Raw genomic sequence first — 23,361 nt, 5'->3', positions numbered from 1 at the left:
CAATCATAGAATGTTAAAAAGATAAGGATTGGAATGAGATTCAACTTGATTTCCAAACATTAAAAGACACAAGTTAGGTGGCACACTTGATCTGGAGCTGGGAAGAACTTAGTTCAACTCTGAATAGACTTATTAGCTGTGTGACTCTACAAGTCTTTTTACTTCTGTTTCCCTCAGTTTGCTAATTTGTAAAGTGGGGGTAATATAGCACAAATCAAAATAAAATGTTATGAGGATCAAATGAGAAAATATTGTAAAGCATTTAACACAATGGAACATAACATACCACTATATAAATATTAGCTTAAGCACAAAACTGCCAGTCCTGGCTTGGTGGTTAATCTTTGGTCACCCAGCCAGGCTGATACCCATGAGAACTCATTGTTATCATTACTGTTCTGTCAAGATGCCATATAACAAAATTTTTTAAAATCATAACATGATCAGGATAAACCTTCATGGTACTTTACAGCATCACTTCAAAAGCTTATTCCATACAGAAAATATTAAATCTTCCCAATTTTAGATTGTAGATCCTCTGAGAGCAGTTCTATATTCTGTTTCTCAGCCTCAGAACTAAAACTGTTTTGAAGAGAAGTGGTGGCTAGTGAATAAAAGAATATATTAGGAGTTGAGGCACAGGTTCTGGTGACAGACAACGACTACCTGTGTGAAGTGTCTGTCTGGCACTCTTGGTGAAAGGCTAGGGGATACAGGAGTTGTGGGAATAGTTACTATAAAATCTAGTGGTTCATATTATTTATTAAAATACACCAAAGCTACAAGAAGAAAAAAAAAGACATTCGCTAGACTGAAAGTGACATTTTATTCAAATAGAAAACAATAATATGAACAACCTTTGGGAGCCAGGGATTTTGTAAATGAAGCAAAGAATAGGCCATATCAGGGGAATATAAGAGACTAAGGTAAAAATCTATACAATTACTTTTACCATTTCCCCCAGTGAAATGTAAAGATTAAAATTACCCTTGTGATCTCTCTCTCTGTCAATAACAATAAAGTGCTTGTAGAATGCACTTAAATGTGGATACATGAAATCTATTAAGACAACCATGGATGTCACTTTATTCAAATCATTACATTTGCAAGAGCACAGAATCCCAAAGGAATAATCTTTCTTATTGCAAAGGCAAGTTGGATTAAACAGCAATGAGTTTTGTTTGTTTCAATTAAAAGTCAATACTCATGCAAAACTGCTACGCTATGAATAAGGCATTGTGGTTCAGTGTTAGCTGAAGTTTAATAATGAAAAACAAACTCTTTAGTGGAATGATTTTATTAGGAAGGGAAAGAAGCATCATTCAGGTGATCTGAATGGAGGGAGCCTCCATCAACAGTGATATCTTCCATCTTGAATTCATCTAGATCTTGAGAAAATAGGTCAGTGTCCTCATCTGAAGTTGAAGGGCGAGTTAGGATGATTCGAGGTATCTAAGGGAGAACATGAAAAGTTGTTGACAAAAGAGATATGTGTATTTTTTTAAATAAGAAAACATAAAAATTGATTTGAATGACAAAACATAAAGCATGTGAATAACAGAGCTAAAGCAATTAAAAGATATGACAGATACAAATGTTGAGATCGAGACAAAAGATTGAAACAGCAGATTGGAAAAGGAAAAGTTGTCTAATAAGCTGTGGTAGACTATCAATAAAAGAATGAAGTCATTGTTTGGCCTTGTTTGAAATTGGAACAGTAATTCTTTATGACAATTCCTATTACTTTATATTTCATATGACCTTAAAAGTTACAGGGGAAAAAGATTACCTGAATAGGAAAAGGGCCACTTTGAAATTGATATTATTTCTTTGGTCTGTTAAATGGAAGAATAACATAAGGATGCCCTGTGCCAAACCAAATTTTTTCTTCTAACTATGCTCTTCAACTGATACTGAAGTGAAATCACTTGCAAAATAGTTTAATCAAAACACCGAAATGTTAATTGATGAATGTGTTATTTGCAAGCATCATTCAGTAAGCAGATTTCATCTATGTGAAATTCTTGCTAATTTTATGTTATGAAATACAGATGAGAAGCAAAAGAAGCCAAAGGGCAGATATTCAAATTCCTGCCAACAAGCCTCTGAGTTTAGCTACTTTCATTATTATATATCGCCAAAGCTCTTCCTTGAGATGAAAAATTCGTTGCCCTAAAAACCCAAGCTGATGGTTTTAAAATTGAAAGAAAAAAATAGAAACCATACGATTTCATGCAGAAAGTGGCCACTATACACCAACTTTACTACATTTATAATTTAATTTATTAAGATTTTGTGCATAAAAAGATCCAGAGCAAAATGAGACCTTTGAAATCATTCAATCTAACTGCTTAGTTTTATGAGTGAAGAAACTCAACACTACAGAGAGATAAAGACCTTTGCCCTAACCCATTCAAGGAAGATACAATATAGGGTTTGAAATTAGCCACTCTCTATATAAATTGTGATCCTATAATCCCATGAGTTCAAATAGTATATTCTTTTCAATATAACACCAATGAAGTCTTTCATAATGGCAGTCCAAAATCACAATCTCAGGCCTAGAAAGTGCAAGCTGAATCAAGACAACAAGTCTAATTGATTTCTTAATTGATCTCCCTATGTCATCTCTCCCCAATCCAGATTATCTTCAAGGACACTCTTAAAGGCCTCTCTTAAGAATTTTAAAATTAATTGTATGACATGGGAGACACTGAAACAAGACTACCTGCATAGCATGCCCTCTTTTTTTATTATAGCTTTTTATTTACAAGATATATGCATGAGTAATTTTTCAACATTGACCCTTGCAAAACCTTCTGTTCCAACTTTTCCTCTCCTTCCCTCCACCTTCCCCTAGATGGCAGGTAGTCCCATACATGTTAAATATGTTAAAAGTATATGTTAAATACAATATATGTATACATATTTATAGTTATCTTGCTGTGTACGAGAAAGATAGGATCTAAAAAGAAGTTTTAAAAAAACCTGAGAAGAAAAACAAAAATGCAAGCAAACAATAACAGAAAGAGTGGAAATGTTATGTTGTGGTCCACACTCATTTCCCATAGTTCTCTCTCCGAGTGTAGCTGATTCTTTTCATTACTGAACAATTGGAACTGGTTTGGATCATCTCATTGTTGAAGAGAGCCATGTCCATCAGAATACATCCTTATACAGTATCGTTGTTGAGGTATATAATGATCTCCTGGTCCTGCTCGTTTCACTTAACATCACTTCATGTAAGTCTCTCCAAGCTTCTCTGAAATCATCCTGATGATCATTTCTTACAGAACAATAATATTCCATAATATCTATATATTGTAATTTATTCAGTCATTCTCCAACTGATGATAATCCATTCAGTTTTCAGTTTCTAGCCACTACAAATAGGGCTGCCACAAACATTTTGGCACATACAGGTCCCTTTCCCTTCTTTAAGATCTCTTTGGGATATAAGCCCAGTAGAAACACTGCTGGATCAAAGGGTATGCACAGTTTGATAACTTTTTGAGTGCAGTTCCAAACTGCTCTCCAGAATGGTTGGATCCGTTCACAACTCCACCATTAATGTATCAATGTCCCAATTTTCCCACATTCCCCCCAATATTCGTCATTATCATTTCCTGCCATCTTAGCCAATTTGAGAGGTATGTAGTGGTATCTCAGTCCAAATTTGCATTTCTCTATTCAATAATGATTTGGAGCATCTTTTCATATGACTAGAAATAGTTTCAATTTCTTCATTGGAAAATTGTCTGTTCATATCCTGGCATGCCCTCTCAAGAGAAGGTGCTATGTTCTTATGATTAAAGCAGGATTGAATTAGACTCTTCTATTTAGCTTTAACCTTTCACCAGCCCAACCCCAATTTACCTTTCCAATCATATTATACATTACTTTCCCTCTTGCATTCTCCAATCCAGCCAAACTGCTCTTTCTTTCTTCTTTATATACAACATTCAATGTCCCATCTCCATATGTTTGCACTGGCCATTCTTCACACCAGGAATACATTCCCTCTTGATTTTTGCCTCATAAAGTCCTTTTTCTTTCAAAAAACCAGCTCAATGTCTACAGACAAAGTAAATTGAAAGTTTGTTTGACATCAATTTTGTTGGAAACTTCTACAAGTAAACTGAGTTGAGGAATAGACTAGAGTGACAGGACTACAGCAGTTATTTCTAGACGAAGGGAGATATCTCTTTTTTCCTTTTGTGTCTTTTATCTGTAAGGTCTACTTGTCAAAGGGAACTTCCCTCTTAGATTTTGTCAGTGTGTCAAAAGGGATTTTCCACCTCACTTATGAGTGTTTTAATTCTTTGTAAAAAAAAAAAAAAAAGTAAGAATAGAATAATGTGGTGTTCTTTTTCTTTAAAATGTAATGGTTCTCTCTGGGAGCAGGTTTCTCAGGGAGGTTTTCTGGAGGCAGCCTTAGTTTCAGTTAAAAGGAATAATCACCCAAATGCAGCCAGGTGCTAAAAATTCAAATCTTTTATTGTATCCTTCAATATAGCCAGGTTAGTTTTTTTAGAGGCCTATCTTTCTGCTTGGTTCCAAGAGCTCTTGCAATTGTCCTTTGCCTCTGCTTTCTTCAGCCTCCAGCCAGCACAAAGATGAAAAATGGAATGGATCTGACTCCTCTAGCTCAACTCCAAATGTCTCCAGCCAGCACCAAGGTGAAAGTTGGAATGAATCTCTCTTGCCTCCTAGAGAGGGCTTGTGGGTTTCCTCCCAGAGTGCTCCTCTCTGATCTCTGGCAATGTTCCAAAGTAACTAACTAATCTAAAGCTAAGAGCCTCTTTATATATGATCTCCCAAAGGTTGACTCCTCCTTTTGGAGGCAGAGATTAAGGGAGGTGAATTCAGATATCTCATACTAAACCCTGAAATCTCCCAAATGTGTTAGCTCCAATGAGTACTTAAATACATTAGTGAGCTAGAGGATTTGCTAAGTACCATGCTAAATTAGCACTTTGTAAGGATTCCAACAGAATAAGAGTCAAGTAATTATTCCTCTTCTCTGTCACCTATCATCATCATTCTATTCACTCAGGTGGCAGTCCTATCTCTTCTGTGGTCTTTCTCATGCCCCCAAACATGGCTAAACAAGACAATTTGACTATCCAAGGCATGTATTGACAGCTTTAGTTCATTCTGCATTTTATTGTTCCAGGCACCATTTTTATAGGGCCATGTTCCTCTTCTCTACTTATCTATAGGCACTTGGCTTTTCTTCCACTTCTATACATGTCTTTTTATCAAAGGTTCATAATCTGAGTTCCCTCTGGAACTACATGAGTCTTTTTAAGCAGTTAGTTCCCCTTTTCTTCTAATTGGAGTGACCTTTCTTTTTGTCTTCTATTTCTGAATGGAAAAAAAAAGCTTTCAATCTTTCTTGAACTTATCTCACTAAAGAATTTTAAGCTGTTGAATCCTTTCTTATCTTTGCCCTGAACACATTGAAATCCATTTCTCCAAAATTTAAAATGCATGCTATACAATGCCTAGCTTTCGTTTATCAAAATATCAAGATGGCAGGGCAAAGTTAGCAACCCAACTGAACTCTCCCAACATTTAAAATAATTCCTCAAATCAATTTTGGTGTAACAGAACCAACAATAGGTCAGAGTAAAACATCCTTCCAGCTGAAACTAAAAACAATTTAGAGGTTGGCAGGAAAGATCTGGGACACTGGGGTGGCTGCCACCTTAGAATGAACATAGCTGCAAGATTAGCAGTGTGCCTTGGGGGCAACCATGACAGCAGCTTCAGGAGCTCTCATCCTAGAGATGATAAGAGAATTGAACAACTGGTCAGAAAAAGATTTTAAGAAGTCTTTTTGCTCACACTGGGTGCAGCTGACACTAATAGACAATTCTATTGCCTATAAGCAAGTCTGGGTCATTGTTCCAAGGCAGAGGAAAGTGCTTGTAGTGCGGTCACAAAGGAATAAGCCTCCTGGTCCCAGGTCCAAAACCAAAAGGAACACTAGGATTGACAACTTCAGGAGAATACAGATCCTTCCAGGAAAAGAACAAGAGCACAGACAAAGGAGAGCTATGACCACACACCTCCCAGGATAACATCATCTTGGAAGCAACTTAGAGACCCACAGAATTAGCTCTAAAAACAGTAGCATCAAATAGTCTGAAACTTGGGACAAGGCCTACTGGCCCTGAGGTAAGTAGAGTCCAACTATAATATAAAATTCAAAATCAAGAAATAGGTTGGAAAGTGAATGAACAACATAAAAAGAACTTGAACTTTAAATACTACTATAGTGATGAAGAAGATCAAGACATAAACTCAGAAGACAATAATATGAAAACAGCTAAAAACAAAGCCTCCAAAATAAAATGGCAAAGTAAAAAGTGGGAAAAGAAATGAGAACAATGTAAGAAAATTATGAAAAGAGCTTGGTAAAAGAGGCACAAAAATATACTGATAAAAAAAACACTTTAAAAACTAGAATTTGACTAATGGTAAGAGACACAAAATTTCATTAAGGGAAAAAAAAACTCCTTAAAAAGCAGAATTGTAAAAATATTAAAAAAAAAAAAAAAAAGAATTTGCCAAACAGAAATGGAAGTACAAAGGTTCATTGAAGAAAATAATTCCTTAAAAATTAGAGCTAAGTAAGTGGAAGCTAAATGACTATGTAAAACATCAGAAAACAATAAAACAAAGTCAAAAAATTTTAAAAATGGAAGAAAAAATGTGAACTATATCATCAAAAAAACAACTAACCTGGAAAATAGATCAAGAAGAGATAATTGAAGAATTATTGGACTATTAAAAAGTGTGATCCAAAAAAAGAGCTAAGACAACATATTTTGACAAATTATTAAGGAAAATTGCTCTATCTTAGATTCAGAGGGCAATATAGAAATTGAAAGGAAACTAATAGGAGAATGGATTAGAAAGCAGAATCCAACAATACGTTGTTTACACTTGAAATAAAAATACCCTAGGGAAAAAAAAGACACACACAGAATTAAAAATAAAAATAAAAATGTTTCAGTTGAAGTTTTTTAAAAAGGAATAATAATCATTATCTCATACAAAGTAAAAATAAAAATAGACATAACAAAAAGATAATAAAAGAAATTACTTTTTGATAAAAGTTGCCATGGATAATGAAGTGATACAAAAAAATTTTATAACAAGTTTCTCTGATAAAGTCCTCATTTCTCAAATACGTAAGGAACTGAATCAAATTTATAAAAGTAAGAGTCATTTTCCAATTGATAAATGCTCAAAGAATATGAATTAGCAGTTTTCAGAAGAAATCAAAGCTACCTATACATCACACAAAAATGCTCTAAATCACTATTGATTAGAGAAAGTCAAATTAAAACAACTCTGCCTCCCACCTATCAGAAATGACATTGTTATTTGTCCTTCATTCTCAAGGAGGATCAGTGATCCTTATCAGAAATCACAAATGCTAGAGGAATGATGATAAATAGTTATACTAGTGAATTGTAGGTATAGTTGTAAACTGATTCAATGATTCTGAAGAACAATTTGCTCAAATTTACCTGTGAGCATTCTCTGATCCAGCAATAATAGGTCTGTATCCCAAAAACATCAAAGGAGGACATATATGTACAAAAATATTTATAGCAGCTCTTTTGGAGATCGTAAAGAATAAAAAAAAAAGGGTAAACATTAATTGAGAAACAGCTAAACAAGTTCAGGCATATAATTGTGATAGAGTATCATTATGTTATAAGAGATGATGAAAAAAATAGCAAAACTTCTATAAAATCATACACTGTGATATGAAAAGAACCAGGAAATCATCATGCACAGTAACAGCAATTGTGAAAAACTTGGCTACTCTAATTAATACAATAATCCAAGACAATTCCAAAGGACTGATGATGAAAAAAATATATATGCTATTCGTCTCCAGAGAGAGAAGTAAATTGATTGCAAATTGAAGTATAATTTTCTTGCTGTCTTTACTTTTTGACTTTTTCTTTGCAAATATGGGTAATAGAGAAATATGTTTTGTATGACTTCACAGGTATAACTCATATCATTTTATTTGACTTCTCAGTAGATAGGGGAGTGGTGGGAGTGAAAGAGAATTTTTAATTCAAAAAAATTTTTAAAGAATGATTTAAAAATATATATTTTTAACCGTGATAGACTATTGGTCACTTGGCCACAAAGTTTCTATTGTTTCTTTGTCAACTAGTTTCTCTTGTTAGTTATAATCAGTTCTAGACTTATAGTTCCTCAGATCACTTCCTCTACTTTTTGAAGAATTAAATTAAATTATCATAAATGTGTATCTTGACCCTCTACTACCAAAACTGATTGTCTAAATAGTTGATGTCAAGCCTTACTCTGCCTCTGTTCCCTTCATTATTTAATGGCTCTTGGCCACCTGAAGAATATGGATTTTCTTTTTATTCATCTGCATTTAAAAACAAATGAAGATAAATGGAACTAATCTAGGTAAAATGAGAAGTCTTTTAAGTTTATCAGGTATGGATCAAAGATCTGGAGCTAAAAGGGACCTTAGTCATTTAGTTCAAACCCTAACCTCTCATTTTACAAATGAAGAAACCAAGACTCAAAGGAGTAAAATGACTTGTATAATATCACATAGGTAATAAATTGGCAGAGTCAGGATTTTAATGGAGGCCCTCTGATTTCTAATCCAGTGTTCTTTCTATTATTCCATGATACCCACCAGCCTTCCTGTCTGAATCCTTCATCTGTTCTGTGGCACCTCTTTCTGTTCTGTCAGGCTTTCCATATGGTCCTCTTATGTATCACTCTCCCATTATAAAAGTAGGGAAGGATTTGATTGAATCACATAACAGATGGCACTGACCACCAGTGACAAGTTTACCTGTCAGGATTTAAAGAGGGACTGTGCTTACTGACTTCAGGCATGGGACTGGGCACAGCATGCAGTTTTGAAGATGATGAAGTAGAGGATTTAATTTAGGTGAGCAAGCATGGAATGATTGTCTTATACTATGAATTTAAACTTATGACTGCCCAGGGGAGCTCTACTGAAGAATTTCAAAGCATTTTTTTTTTTGCACTTGAGACATTGTGGGGATACACTAAAGATGAATGGAGTTTTAGATTAGGAGTTGAAACCAACGATGGACTAATCTAGAGCTTAGTCCAATTCTTAATACAATGTAAGCTCTCAACAATGCTATTTGGCTAAGTAACTGGTTGACTAAGCAAGAGGGAAAAAATGCTTCCTGTATTTCTCACCCCAGACTCCTTTTCCATTTTTGGAAAACAGTGACCCAGTACTGGAAGATAACAATGTGACCATATGAACGGAGATATGAAAGACTAACTAATCCTTATTGATAATCATGCTTTGAGATGCTTTTATTACTTTGGCCAAATATTCATCTAACTATGTATGTGTTTCTGTTCAATAGTTTCAGTTCTGTCCAATTCTTCCCGATCCCAGTTGGGGTTTCTTGGCAGAGATACTAGCCTGGTTTGCCATTTCCTTTCCAGATTATTTTTTAGATGAGCAAACTGAGACAAACAGGGTGGAGTGGCTTGCCAGGGTCACAGAGCCAATAAGGTCTAAGGCCAGATTTTAACACAAGATGTGTCTTCCTAATTTCAGACCCAGTATTATCTAGTTGCTTTCAATTATGCATGTAAGCTGAAGGAATTAATAAACATGTTTAATAAAGAAATAAAGAAGAGGAGTTCCCCTGGTTAGATAGAAATTAAGACCAAGATATAATTGATTTGATCAGATATTAATTAAATATAAACTTTGGGAAGAAAAACCCTATAAAGAAAAAAGTCTTTAGAGACTAATAAAATAAGCATCATCGCTATGTGAAGCAACTAAGGCAAGAAAGGCAGTCAGCTCTCTGAGTTTGACAAAAAAAAATCAATAAAGAACAGCAATGTGGCCCAACTGAAAATGAGCAGGAAAAGGAAATGAGAAAAACACCCAAGTATCTTTGCGAAGAAAACCCCAAAAGGGGTCACCAAAAGTTGGATATGATGGAAAGGACTAAAGAATAGGGTAATAGACTCTGACCCTAGAGTCAGGAAAAGCTGAGTTTAGATACTTAACTAGCTGTGTGACACAGATCAGGTCCCTTAACCTATCTGCCTCAGTTTCCACAACTGTAAATAATAATAGCACCTACCTCCCAGGTAGTTATAAACATCAAATAAGATGTTTATTGAAGTATCTGGAAAATAATAAGCACATTATAAATGATTATTTCCTTCCATTAAACATTTTTGAGGTTATTATTGCTTTTTGCTCACATATGACATCCTGTACATATTTTCAATACTTAGTTACCATGGAGAGAATCACAAACACCTGAAAAATATCTCCTAAAAAACATCCCTTATAGAGAAAAGAATTGGGACTTCTTTGCAGTTTCTTAATAAAGACTTAGAACATCTGGGTAAGACATCTTGTGAAAAAGACTGAGACCTAATTGAAGTTTTATCTCAAAATGAGAACATTCTCAATGGGCCTTTCAAAATCCTAAGCAGCAACACTCAGGATGGAAATAAGTATATGAGAGCAAATCGAAACCCTCTACACATTGTCCTGATTGTCTCCATTTTTTTTTAGAAGAACCATTAGCAGCCTGCATCTGAGAGAACAGATAATTTTTTTTTAATTCACCACCATGTGAAGAAGAAAAAATGAACAGTAATGCATGAATTAAGCATTTTTTGTTTTGTTGTTGTTGTTTTTAAAGGCAGTTGAAAATGTAATATGGGATTAAATAGAACAAAGATCCCTAACTGAAGTACCATGAGGCTAAAGAAGAAAAAGGAAAACAGGGTGAGAGTACAGGATCTTGTAAAAAACTATTAGAGAGCCATGAGCAAATAAAGACAATTATTAAAAAAAAAAAAACTCTTCCATAGGAAACAGGGACTAAAGGTAGACAGAAAATGAATAGATGGACAAATGAAAAGAACAGAAAATTGAAACTATGAATAATAATAGTTATAATAGCCTGCACTTAACATAGAACTTTAAGGTTTTCAAAAACATATATAAACACTACCTCATTTGATCTTCACAAGAACCTTGGGAAATAGTTTCCACTATTATCATCCTCATTTTACAGATGAGGAAGCTGAGGAAGACAGAAAGTAAGTAACTTGCCCAGAGTTTACATAATGTCTGACTGACACAGGATTTAAACCAATTTCTTCCTGACTCCAAGTCCATCATTCTATGGACCTAGTAGCAGCAAAGAAATGGTGAAGAGAGGAATCAAGTCCTCAAAAGGGTCAAGAAAGAAAAAATGTGGAATTTGCTACAATCAGCACCAATTGTAATGGATTGCCCTCTGAATTTATAGTGCAGACAAAGTAAAAGAGTACTTCACCAAGGCGTTCTTGTAAAATCACTCATTTAAATACTAATATAATAAATTCAGTTTATGAGACATTGGAGGAGATCCTAATTCTTAACAAGGGGAAATGTGCACACAAGCAATTTAAAGGTACCTAAAGGACCTCTCTCTGTCTCTGTCTGTTTTTCTGTTTCTCTCTATCTCCCTCTATCTAATGTGTCCTCTCCTTCCTCCCTCTGCCCCAGCCCTCTCTCTTCTTTTTTTTCTATCACCTCTTCCTTTTCTGTGCCTGTGACTCTTTCTCTTCTTCTCTTTGTCTGCCTATCATATTTTTAGCCTCTGTTGAACAGATTAGAACTCAAGATTCTTGTAACTTGAAAAGAATTCTCATTTGTCACTTATAGGAAAAAGTTTGGCAGCAGTGATGGAAAACTGGTCTCTGAATCAGAAAGATTTCTAGCTCTATGGTTCTGAAAGCAATTTACTCAATCTCTCAGTACCTCCCAGGCAACAGCCAAAGATTCTAAATTGCAAAGCAGGTGCCAACCTTCATTGGAATAGAGGTTCCTCACTGGGAATTCTCTCCACAGATAAAATAATGCAATCCAAAAAAAAAAAAAAATCATTGGAAAGATAGTCTAGAGTTGTGGAAAGAAAGCTGGATTTGAAGTCAGAAGAACTAGGTATGTGCCCTGGCTCTAAAAATTTCTTAAATATGTGAACTTTGGCAAAACACTCCCACCTCTGATCCTCAGTTTCCTTATTTTTATGTAACTTTTATCCGAAGGCTCCTTGGTATGGGATTCTCTCCTCACTGGTGGCGATAAATGCCTTCCTCTATGTGAAGAGCAGGATAGAGTTGTTCCCCTATACAAGGTAGGATATTCATTTGCACTAATAAGGAGAAAATCCTATATCAATTGGCCTTGGGTCCTAAACACAAAGGCACAAAGCTGCCTTCTCTCCTTCTACTTCTCTACCTCTCAAAGTTGTTCTGAAGCAAAAATGAGATTATGTACCACCATTTTCCTTTTGGTTATGCTTTCCACTTGAGGATCATAGAATGCCACAATCACTAAAGAATTAAAGGAAATGGAGTTGTACATGATTGATATAAGTAACCATTGATTTATATGAATTACCAATAAGTAATTGAGCAAGAGAGATATAAAAGATAAGGAAGGTGTTTAATTAGAAAAGATGGTTCAGTTACATGGCGAGCTAGAGCAACAGATGTCTAACTGATAGACAACCTGACTTCTTCTTGGCACCCAAATTATTTCAAGAGACTTAAAGGAAGGTCCTCAGCACATTGAATGGGACCCCTCTTCAGGATTTACAACATGATTTATACTAGATGAGAGAGTGAATTTCTCTGGGTATGCCATGAAATCATCATTCCCCTTTCCCAGCTGCCCCTCTGACTGTGGAAACACAGAGCAGCCTTCTCCACGGGCTGGAGAAGTAAAACAAGAAGAAAAAAAGGAAGAAGAAAAGCAAAAAAATTCTCAGGCCCAGGGAATGAGTCTAGGCTCCTGCCCAGGAGGCCTTCTTTGTTTCCAATTTAAACATCCAATATGCTGTGATTATACCCAGGGAAAAAAAACTTTGATGAGAAAAAAAAATTGAAAATCACAGGAGTATACTATAACCTTAATTACAGTAATACTGTTACATTACTTCCCAGTCCTAGAAACAATTAACTCCCACTGATAATCAATTTTCTTAAAGACAATAGTTCTCACTAAAATTTCCAGAACTCAAATACATGCTTTTGATAACACATTCAAATATATATTTCTGTATTTTAAAATATGATGTTTTCTTCTCTGACAGAGGTTCTTTCAATAAGAAACTTGATTAAAAACAAGATACTCTACAGACCTCCATGTCTTTGTCTTCTTGTTTTTCTGTCTCTCTTTATCTCTCTCATACACATACTCTCCCTATCTCTCACCCACCCCCTTTCTCTTATTACCTTTAATTCTCTTTTTCTCTCTCATACCCTCTTTAATTCTTTCTCTCTTTCTCTCTTCTCTCTCTCTGTCTCTCTGTCTCTGTCTCTCTCTGTCTCTGTCTCTGTCTCTCTCTGTCTCTCTCTCTTTCTGTCTTTCACACACACACACAGACACACACACACACACATATACACACACATTCATTCCCTGTGCTACCTATTGTATTGAAACTAACTAAACATTCTTGGTACTGTATCTCTGAGGCCCTAGAAATACAAATCTGTCAATCAAACTCAGATTATTCGCTGTGACCAATCTCAGGCCTAGAGAACAAATGATGAAACACATTTTCCTCTATATGAAGGAGAGATGGGAAAAATATGAGAATAATGTCTAATACACTGTCAGTATGAAGTCTTTTCCCATCCTATTATGTGTTGTCTCCTTAGTTAACTTCTTGAAAGCATAGACAGTTTTATTTTTCTGTTTCTAAACCCAATCCTTAGCATTCTAAGATGCCTTTTTGTTTATTCATTCAATTTTGCTTGATTTGTTTTTTGTTTTGGTTGTTATATGAGTGGCTTAAATAGGAGTGGGATTGTATTGGGAAGTAATCATTTACATTGGGAAATAAATAATAAAAATAAATAATAAAAACCATTAATAAGTATTATTACATGTATAATAACATTTTAATCATTAAGGCCAGAAATCATTCAACTCCCACAGGGTTCCCCCTTTTGTATTGCTGTTTTCCTGTCTCTTAACCCAGCTTATGTCTTTCCAATTAATTATAAACTATTCTCTCTCAATATGTTAAGTGATTAAAATGTCTGCTAGATAGTCCTAACCATATCCAACAACAACAGCATCAACGTCTCCAATGCCAAGCCAGTACTATGTGACTAGGCAGATTATTGTAGTCACTGACCAGAGATGTATATATGAACATAGTATTTTAATAATCTAGAGCACAAAAGATTATTATAATGCCAAACTCAGGGCACAGACTGCTTGCTGGGTTTTAGCTCTTAGAAACAGGGTATCTCCAAAATATTTTGACTAGATAGATAGATAGATAGTTGGATGGATGGATGAATAGATAGATATAAGTATATGTACACATATATATTTTTATATATAATATTATATTATTACATTTATTAATCAAAAATGCATTGTCATCTACTAAAGCACACATCCTTCTTCCTAAATTCCCAAATGTATAGGACACCACTCTAAGTTTGTAACCACATCATACTTGACTCCTCCCTCTCCAGCCATCATTCATCACATCTTGAAGTTTCTACCTCAATAATATTTCTCTTTTGTCACTTCTCCCTCTACTCACACAGCCATTACTTTAAACCATTTCAATGTTCTCCTAATTGATCTTCATTGATTTAAATCTTTCTTCACTAGCCTCCTCCTCCACACAGCTGCCAAAGAAATTTTCCTCAAATGCAAATCTGACTATTCCAATGGCTCCCTATTGATTCTAGGATCAATCATAAATTTCCCTTAGACTTCAAGATCCTCCAGAAAAGAGATTGTTTTTGCCTGGGGTGTTTTTTGTTGTTTGTTTTGTTTTGTTGTTTTTCATTCTGGCATGTAGCACAGTTCCTAGAACATAGTAGATGATTAACAGATGCTAGTTGAGTGTTTAGGTTTTAATGACCTTCATAAATGTGGCAGGTAAAAATGATATTGAGACAACTTGGGCAAACTAACAGCTTATTAACACATCACATCATCATATGATATAACAATAAGTAGCTCAAACTATGCCCTCAGTGGGTCAATGACTCTGAAGGAACTGAAAAAAATATATTTTTGAAACCCCTAAAGAAAGAGGGGGGTGGTCACAGGGTAGTAGAAAAAACATTACAAGTAGCTGCAGCTGTAGAAAATGAGATAGCCTTTAGGTGCAGCTGATCACATCCCTCTCTGACATTTATGCCACTTACTTTATGGTACTCAGCTTACCTCTAATAATCAGGACCTCTCAAAATCCCCATTCCTATTCACATCCTTTGTCTCCTCCTTGGAAATTGAGTCACTTCTAATTAGTTGCAAACTACTGTGCTCAGTACCTATGCATAGTGAATAGCATATAGTAAGCATTTGAAAAATAGTTATGGATTGATTGATTAAGCATGCAAGTTGTTTAAATTTTTTTTCTAATGGAAAAAATATAATGTAGTCTAAGTCCCAGCTTCTTAAACTGGTTCATGACTCTTAACTGAATGTGAATATGAATTACAACATTATGATTTATTAGTAGTAAATGTTTGATTTGTATGCTATTTATATATCTATATACCTCACATTACATAAAAATTTCTTAGATGAAAGTGGTCATGGAAAAAAGATTAAGAAGTTACAGTTTTATAAGGTATTTAAACTTGAAAAAAACATAGACATTTGTGGCACCTTCACCTTCTTTTTTTTTTAGTGAGGAAAATGAGATATAAAGAAATTTGAAGCCTTGGTCAAAATAATATTGTAAATTAGAGATGGAGTCAGGGTAGGAACCAGAGTGCAGTTTCTTTTTGAATCATCACACCGTGTAGGATCCTCTTGTTAATTCTATAAATTAAACATTTTATTTTGCTAGTCAGTCAACAAGCATTCATTAATCACCTACTATGTACCAGATATCAATCTAAGCTTAGGGAAATAAAGAAAGGCAAAAGACAATCCCTGTCCTTAGTCTTCTATAGGAAGATTATATGTAAAAGGAAGCTAAAATGAAGTATCCAACATAGGGGAGGGAAAGAAGGGATGGGATGATGGAGTAATCCAAGGAGTATCATTTATGGGAAATGAAAAGATGTTTGACCTAGGTGCCCACAAAATAGGTTCTGGAAAGAGCTCTCCTCTTTCTAATCAGAGGGAGGGGCTCCAAGGATAGAGAATACTTCCCAGCATAAGTTCTAGGGTTGAAGTGATTTTCCAAGATGAAATTCCTGAAACATAATAGAGAAGAGCATCTAAGTAGGAAATTAAGGAACAAGAGATCCACTTTTGAGGAAACCCCTAAAGTTGTCACCACTAAGAAATCTCCCTTTAATGCTAGGAAATTTAAATTCATACTGCCTAGGGAATCCATCCTCTCCACAGGAGATTGGGGCACAAGGACATTATCTATTTACTCGCCTCCTGAGACCTATGAATAAACATATAGATATTGCTGGCATGGATCACCTGATGCAGAATGCTTGATATTCCACCACTTTTGAGATATTGCTGCCATCTCTTAGATAAGAAAAGCCTATTCTAAGTTCTCAAATCTTTGACCTCTACACAGAAAGGGTGGGTTCCTGAGATCTAATAATCAGGATTTCCTTTATTCTCTTAACAAGATTCCAGAAGGCCTTTCCTAAGATATAAAGGAAGTAGTTAGTGCCTTCTAAAGCCCCAGACAAAAGTTCCTTGATCAACTCTCTCTCCTTATATTTTTCTTTCTCTGTGCCTATGTAAAGACCTGAACAAATTATCTTTCTAGTGGGGCTGTCAGGACTGGTTATATTATCCAGAGGGAAATAAGGCATTTAGCCTTCACAGTGGAATATGGTATGTAAACAGTGAAGACCAGCTATTGCAGGAGGTAAGAATTTGTGTGTGAGATATGACTTGAAATCCCTATAAACAGCCTTTTCCCCCAGTGTTCTGAGAAGTCAGGAAAAGACAGTTATAGACCTGCTAGACTATGAAACTGGCTAATGATCCCCTAAATCGAAGGAATTCATCCTATTTGTTTTGCAGATACTCCCTAATCATGGGAGTATCATGGAACCATAGATTTAGAATTGGGAAGGACCTCTGAGGTCATCTAATCCAAAACTTCTTAAAATGTGAGTCACAACCCCATATGGGGTCACATAACTGAATGTGGGGTCATGAAAAATTTGGCAATAGTAAATGGTATCTTCTGCCAAGATTTAATTCTTTGTGTAAAAATAAATGAGAACATCCATCTCATTAATATGCAAATTTGCTTTTATCTTTAACAAATGGTAAAATTATATGTATGCCAAAGAATTATTTTAAAATAAATTTCTTTGTGATTTATTATCAGTAAATATTTGATTTGTATACCTATTTTATACCTATATACCTGAGATAGCAGGCAATTTCTTAGGCAAAAAGGGGTCACAAGTGGAAAAGTTTAAGAAGCTCTGATCTACATTATATACTTCAATAACAATACTCTATGATGATCAATTCTGATGGACGTGGCTCTCTTCAGCAATGAGATGAACCAAATCAGTTCCAACGGAGCAGTAATGAACTGAACCAGCTACATCCAGTAAAAGAACTCTGGGAGATGACTATGAAACATTACATAGTATTCCCAATCCCTCTATTTTTGTCCATCTGCATTTTTGATTTCCTTCACAGGCTAATTGTACACTATTTCAAAGTCCGATTCTTTTTGTACAGCAAAATAACTGCTTGGACATATATACATATATTGTATTTAACTTATACTTCAACATATTTAACATGTATTGGTCAACCTGCCATCTGGGGGAAAGGTGGGGGGGGGGGAAGGAGGAGAAAAGTTGGAACAAAAGGTTTTGCAAATGTCAATACTGAAAAATTACCCATGCATATATCTTGTAAATAAAAAGCTATAATAATTTAAAAAAAAAAAGAAGTTCTGATCTAATCCAACCTCCTAATTTTATAGATTAAAAAAAACTGAATCCAAGAAGTTGAGAAAACTGATTATCATGCCATTGCATCAGCTTTGCTACTCATATCTCATTAATATCCTCCACAGCTTCTGTTTGTCTGACTAGAGGCTGAATTGGGGGGAGGGGAGGGTTAGGAGAGACATAAAACAATTCTTGAAGACTCCATTTAAAAAGGGATCAGAGCCCAGATAACCCTTCATTTCCTACTTTTACTACTTTCTCTGTCCCCCCATTTTTCAGCTTCCTTTTGTGTTTTGTCTTCCTCCATTAAACTATAAATTCTTGGAGAAAAGAATTACTTATCTTTTATTTCTTATTTGTATCTCCAGATCTTTATATAATTCCTGACACATAGTCCTTCTATTCTATTGTGTTGTGTTGTATTCTATTCTGTCATGTCGTGTTGTATTGTCTCTTGCCCAAAAGTCACATAAGTAACAGAGTAAGAATTTCAATAGAAAACCCTGAGTTCCAATCCAGTCCTCTTTCTACTGAACTATGAGACAAAAGTCCTGGGGGAAAAGCACATCAAAGAAACTGTATTTGAATTTGCCCATGTGTTTGCAGATAACAGTTTTATCTATCAGGTTTGGGGCACACAGTACCTAAAAAAACAGTTATTAGCTTCTATTCAATGGCCTAAAGTCTGGGACATGCTGCAATGCAAAGATTGCCTCAATATAATCCCACAAACAATGAAGGAAAGACTAGAATAGTGTCCTTTACTTTCCATACATTTAAATAGGAAGAAGACAAATGTGAATTCTTCTTAGTATTCAGTTCAGCAATCTAAAACAACCTTGGTATTTAGGTATTTAAAAAATGTTTTCTGGTTTCATAGAATGCCAGAGCTAGAAGGGCTGGCAGATATCACCTAACTCAACCTTAATTTAAAGATTAAAAACTGAGGGCCAGGAGTTAAGTAACTATACAAGGTCATACAATTTGCCAAAAAGCATTTATTAAGCCCTATGTGCCAGGAATTGTTAGGCTCTGGAGATACAAAAACATAAATTTAAAAACAAAAAAAAAAAGTCCTGCTCTCAAGTAGCTTATATTCTATAGAGAGAAGCAATATGAAAACATACAACTGTATACAAAACAAGTTCATAAGTTTTGCAGTGCAAAATAATATATACATATATTATCTCAATCCTCAAAGCAACACTGTGATCTGTATACTACTATTTTAACAGAAAAAGAAACTTAGACTGAAAGAAGTTGCTTAAGACTATATAATTAGTGTGAATCCAGATTTGAGCTGAGGTGTCCCTGACTGTAAGCCCAGGGATCGACACCAAAAGCATCAAAACACATAGCTACCAAAAGGCTACCTGTAGCCTACAACAGTCCCAAGTGCAGCTGGACCGCATCAAAATGTAATTAGAAAACATTTAACAAGATTAAAAAAATGCTATAAAACATAGAAAATGTTAATATGTGATTTTCTAAGGCAATATGTGACTCCCAAAGATCTTTGTACATAGTTTAGTGATTTGAGTTTGATATCACTGCTCTAGCCATAAGAAAACACAAAATCTATGAAATAAGTATAGATAGATAGATAAATGAATAAATAAATAAATAAACACAAAGTCATTGTGTTTATTTCCTTGGGAAGGAGTGCACTAGTGGCTGGGGATTTCAGAGAAGACATGCAAAAAGGCTGGCCCTTAAAAAAAAATGTTGATTGATTTGAAGTAAGCTTTGAAGGGGCAGCTAGGTGATACAATGGATAGAGTGCCAGTTCTGGAATCAAGAAGATTCTTCTTCATAAATTCAAATCCAACTTCAGACACATACTAGCTCTGTTACCCTGAGCAAGTCACTTAACCCTATTTGCCTCAGTTTTCCCATCTGTAAAATAAGCAGGAGAAAGAAAAGGTAAACTAATCCAATATCTTTGCCAACAATAACAGGGAAAGAGTGAACAATATTCCAGGCATATAGAACAACCCATGTAAAAGTAGGATAGAAGATAGAATATCATGGGTAAGAAACAGTAAGAAAACCAGTAGCAGAACTGAAGCTAGACTTTTATCAAATGAATCCCATTTCTGTGTTCCTTCCACTATTCCAAGACAGGGAAACAGCCAGCTCCACAATACCCACATTGTCTAATGAAAAACAACTTGAGTAGCTGATGTGCATAATCACCCTTCTTCAATCCAGCTGTTACCCGTGATTTTCTTTCCCTCTCTAACATAATCATTTTGATCATCCTACTAAGGGCAGGCACTCTCCTAGGTTGCTATGGGGATTTTCCTGAAGATAATCACTCATGAATACTTCCATGGTTTAACCAGCTGTTAGACTCGGACTGCTGCCTCCATCTTTAGATACAGCAAGTCCCAGAGGACAAGGAAATGTCTACATCTAGAGCCACTGAGATCAAGAGTCATCAACAGCTCCTGACTTCCCAAATGGATTAAGGGATTAACATTTAAAGTTGCCCAGAATTTAAACTCTTTAGGGATCTCAAAAAAGGAAAAGATAAGAAAAAAAATCTTTCAAAAAATTAGTTGGAAAAAAAATAATAATGCTGCTCAGGAAATCAGGAAACCTGAGTTCTAGCCTCATTTCTCCTATCTGTGACTTCATGTCTCAAGTAGATCATCTTCCATCCAGAGATTTATTTTTCCCATTTATAAAATTAAGGAATTAGATTATATTATACCTAGGAGTCCTTCCTACCTTTATAATCCATAATTCTAAGAATGACACTCATAAGACTTGCTAGGAAACCACCCCAGAGAAGGTTAACATTTAAATAATATGTTCCTTGTAGCTCAATCATCTTGCAAAAAAATTATATCACTTGCTAAATTATGCACAGATGTTCAGAGAATTAAAGATTTTAATCAACTATAATATCTATATTTTAAATACAATAGATTGCACAGAGTTAGAGGTGAGGGAATGAAGAATAAATAAGCAAAATGTCTAGCAATTAAAGCAATTTTTGATCTGCTAAAGATGGGCATCCAAATAACCATGACTTTTCAAGAGCTCATTCATCAATAATATTAATGACAAGAATACTTTTCTCCCTGAAGGGAAGGATACAAGGATTGCCACTATCCCCACCACTTGCATAATGCTGACATCTACTGGCTCTTTCTTTCTTTGCTCCCAAATTTTTGAAAAAACTTAACACTTTAATGTTGTCTATATACTTAGTCCCACACCACAAGACATTTTTACAAAGGTATGAGTATGTGGTACATTTAAAGGAACTGTTATAAGTAAGATAAAGTACAATGTCTGCAGATATTAAATTATGAATGATTATTTTAGGTATTATTACCATCCACAGCCTCAACTATATTTTTCTACAGAGAAATGTTTCATAGGGCTTCAAACCATATCATTCTAAAATATGCTCATTATTATAGTCATTACTGAAAGACATAGTTATTTGTATATGAATATAAGGGAGCTCAAGAGAGGCAGAAATAATATGGGAGAGTGAAAAAGATAGAAACAGAGCCAAACTCAAAGAGGCCAGGAAGACAGAGCAAGAACTAAGAGGGGTAAACTACAGTACAGTTAGAGCACTGAAATTGGAGTTGAGAAGATTTGCATTTAATCCTGCTTTAGACATTTCTTAGCTATGCAACCATAGGCAAGTCACAAAATCATGGAACTGGAAAGGAATTTAGAGGTCATTGAATCCACCCCCGCATCTGCATTCTGCAGACCAGAAAACTCTGACACAGAGAGATTACCATTAGAATATAAATTCACTTATTTTTTTTATTATCCCAGTACTCAGCTCTTATACCTGGCTCATAGTAGGTACTTAATTAATGTTCTTTAATTGTTTTGTGGATGGATAGATTGATAACCTGCTCAGGATTGCCCAAATAATAATTATCTAAACTTCAAATCTAGCAACATATCGACTCTGCAACATCTTTCAAATCACTGCATTAGTTTTTTTTAATGGTATTATGGATAGAATTATGGGTGTGGAATCAGAGGATTGTGTTCACTGAGCAGCAGCCGGCAAGATGATTTTTTTTTCTATCTGTGAGGTACAGAGAGCTATTTGCCTGCCAGAGTTGCAGGGCTATGACATGGACAACAGCCCTGAAGGCACTTGTTGCCACAAGTGCTTAGTCCTTATGGAGAGCACAACATGATAACAAGTAAAAAGGAAAGAAACTCACTTCCACCTTTTTCTATTCAATTATTTCATTCTTGAAGCAAAAAGGAAACTAAGTGATACAGTGGACAGAGTATCTAGCCTGTAAACAGGAAGATCTGAGTTCAAATCCTATCTGTGTGACTGACCAAATCACTTGTTCAATTTGCCTCAGTTTTCTCATTTGTAAAGTGAAAATAATAAAAATAGTTGGTTCCTAAGATTTTTGTAAGGATCAAATGAGTTAATAACTGCAAAGCACTTAGCACTTTACCTGGAACATAATAAGTTCTAAATAATTGTTACCTATTATCATTGAAAAGTCAGGTGTAATAGCAAAGAACTAGAAATTTATGGAGTGTTCAACAATTGGGAAATAAATAAACAAATTATGGTATTTTAATGTGTGGAATACTATTGTGCCAATAAAAAAAGATTTATGAAAAGAATGGCTTCAGTGAATCCTGGGAAGACTTGTATGAATTGATACAGAATGAAATAAGCAAAACCAGGAGAATAATTTATACAAGAAAGGAGTAAGGATAGTCAATTTTGAAAGACTTAAGATCTCTGATCATTGCAATGATCAAGAGCAATGCCAGGGAACAATAATGAAGTTTATTAGTCATCTCCTGAAAAAATGGTGATGCAGAACGAGGCAAACAATATGCAGTGTGAGTTCAAATAATGGAACCTTTAGAGGATTCATTAATCACATTAATTGGGACTTAGCAATACATTTTTAGACATGGGCAATGTGGGAATTTGTTTAGTTTAATGATTCCTATTTCCAACAAAGGGAATGTTTTTCTTCTTTTTTTAGTGGGAGAAGTAAGGAGACTGATTTGAACTGGTCAATTTTGCTGATCTGTATTTTGCTTTTTTTAAATTTTTTGTTATACAGAATAATTCATTGGGAAGGAAGAAAGGAAAAGGATTCATTGAAAAATGCAGATTTAAAAAAAAAAAGCAAAGTACATCAATTTTTATAAGGAGCAAAGATAAGCCAGTAGAGCTTAAAGAATCTGTTTACTGAAATATTTCATTTAGTCTCATAAACCAGCTATCTTGTCTTTGAAAGGTCCCATAGCAATGGCAGCAGTCATCCACTATTATTACATCAGCTCCTTCCCCTATCTAAAGAGTCTAAACTAACACTTCAGTAAAAGAAGATTTGACCATTAGAGAAACACTAAGAAGCCAAA

The 23,361-nt window shown here is 34.9% G+C and overlaps 1 protein-coding gene across 1 annotated transcript in view; it reads right to left on the bottom strand.

The window, feature by feature from the left end:
• Nucleotides 1–807: 807 nt before the first annotated feature.
• LOC127561463 (uncharacterized) overlaps nt 808–23,361 on the bottom strand; it is a 70,102-nt gene continuing 47,548 nt past the window's right edge. Inside the window, exon 6 of the mRNA XM_051996701.1 lies at nt 808–1,452. Within this exon, the coding sequence (XP_051852661.1) occupies nt 1,300–1,452 (153 nt within the window). The 3' untranslated portion in view covers nt 808–1,299. The remainder of the gene's footprint in view (nt 1,453–23,361) is intronic.

Source organism: Antechinus flavipes, chromosome 4 (assembly GCF_016432865.1).
Source record: "Antechinus flavipes isolate AdamAnt ecotype Samford, QLD, Australia chromosome 4, AdamAnt_v2, whole genome shotgun sequence".
Classification (NCBI taxonomy): Eukaryota; Metazoa; Chordata; class Mammalia; order Dasyuromorphia; family Dasyuridae; genus Antechinus; species Antechinus flavipes.
This window is presented reverse-complemented; position numbering and strand designations above follow the sequence as displayed.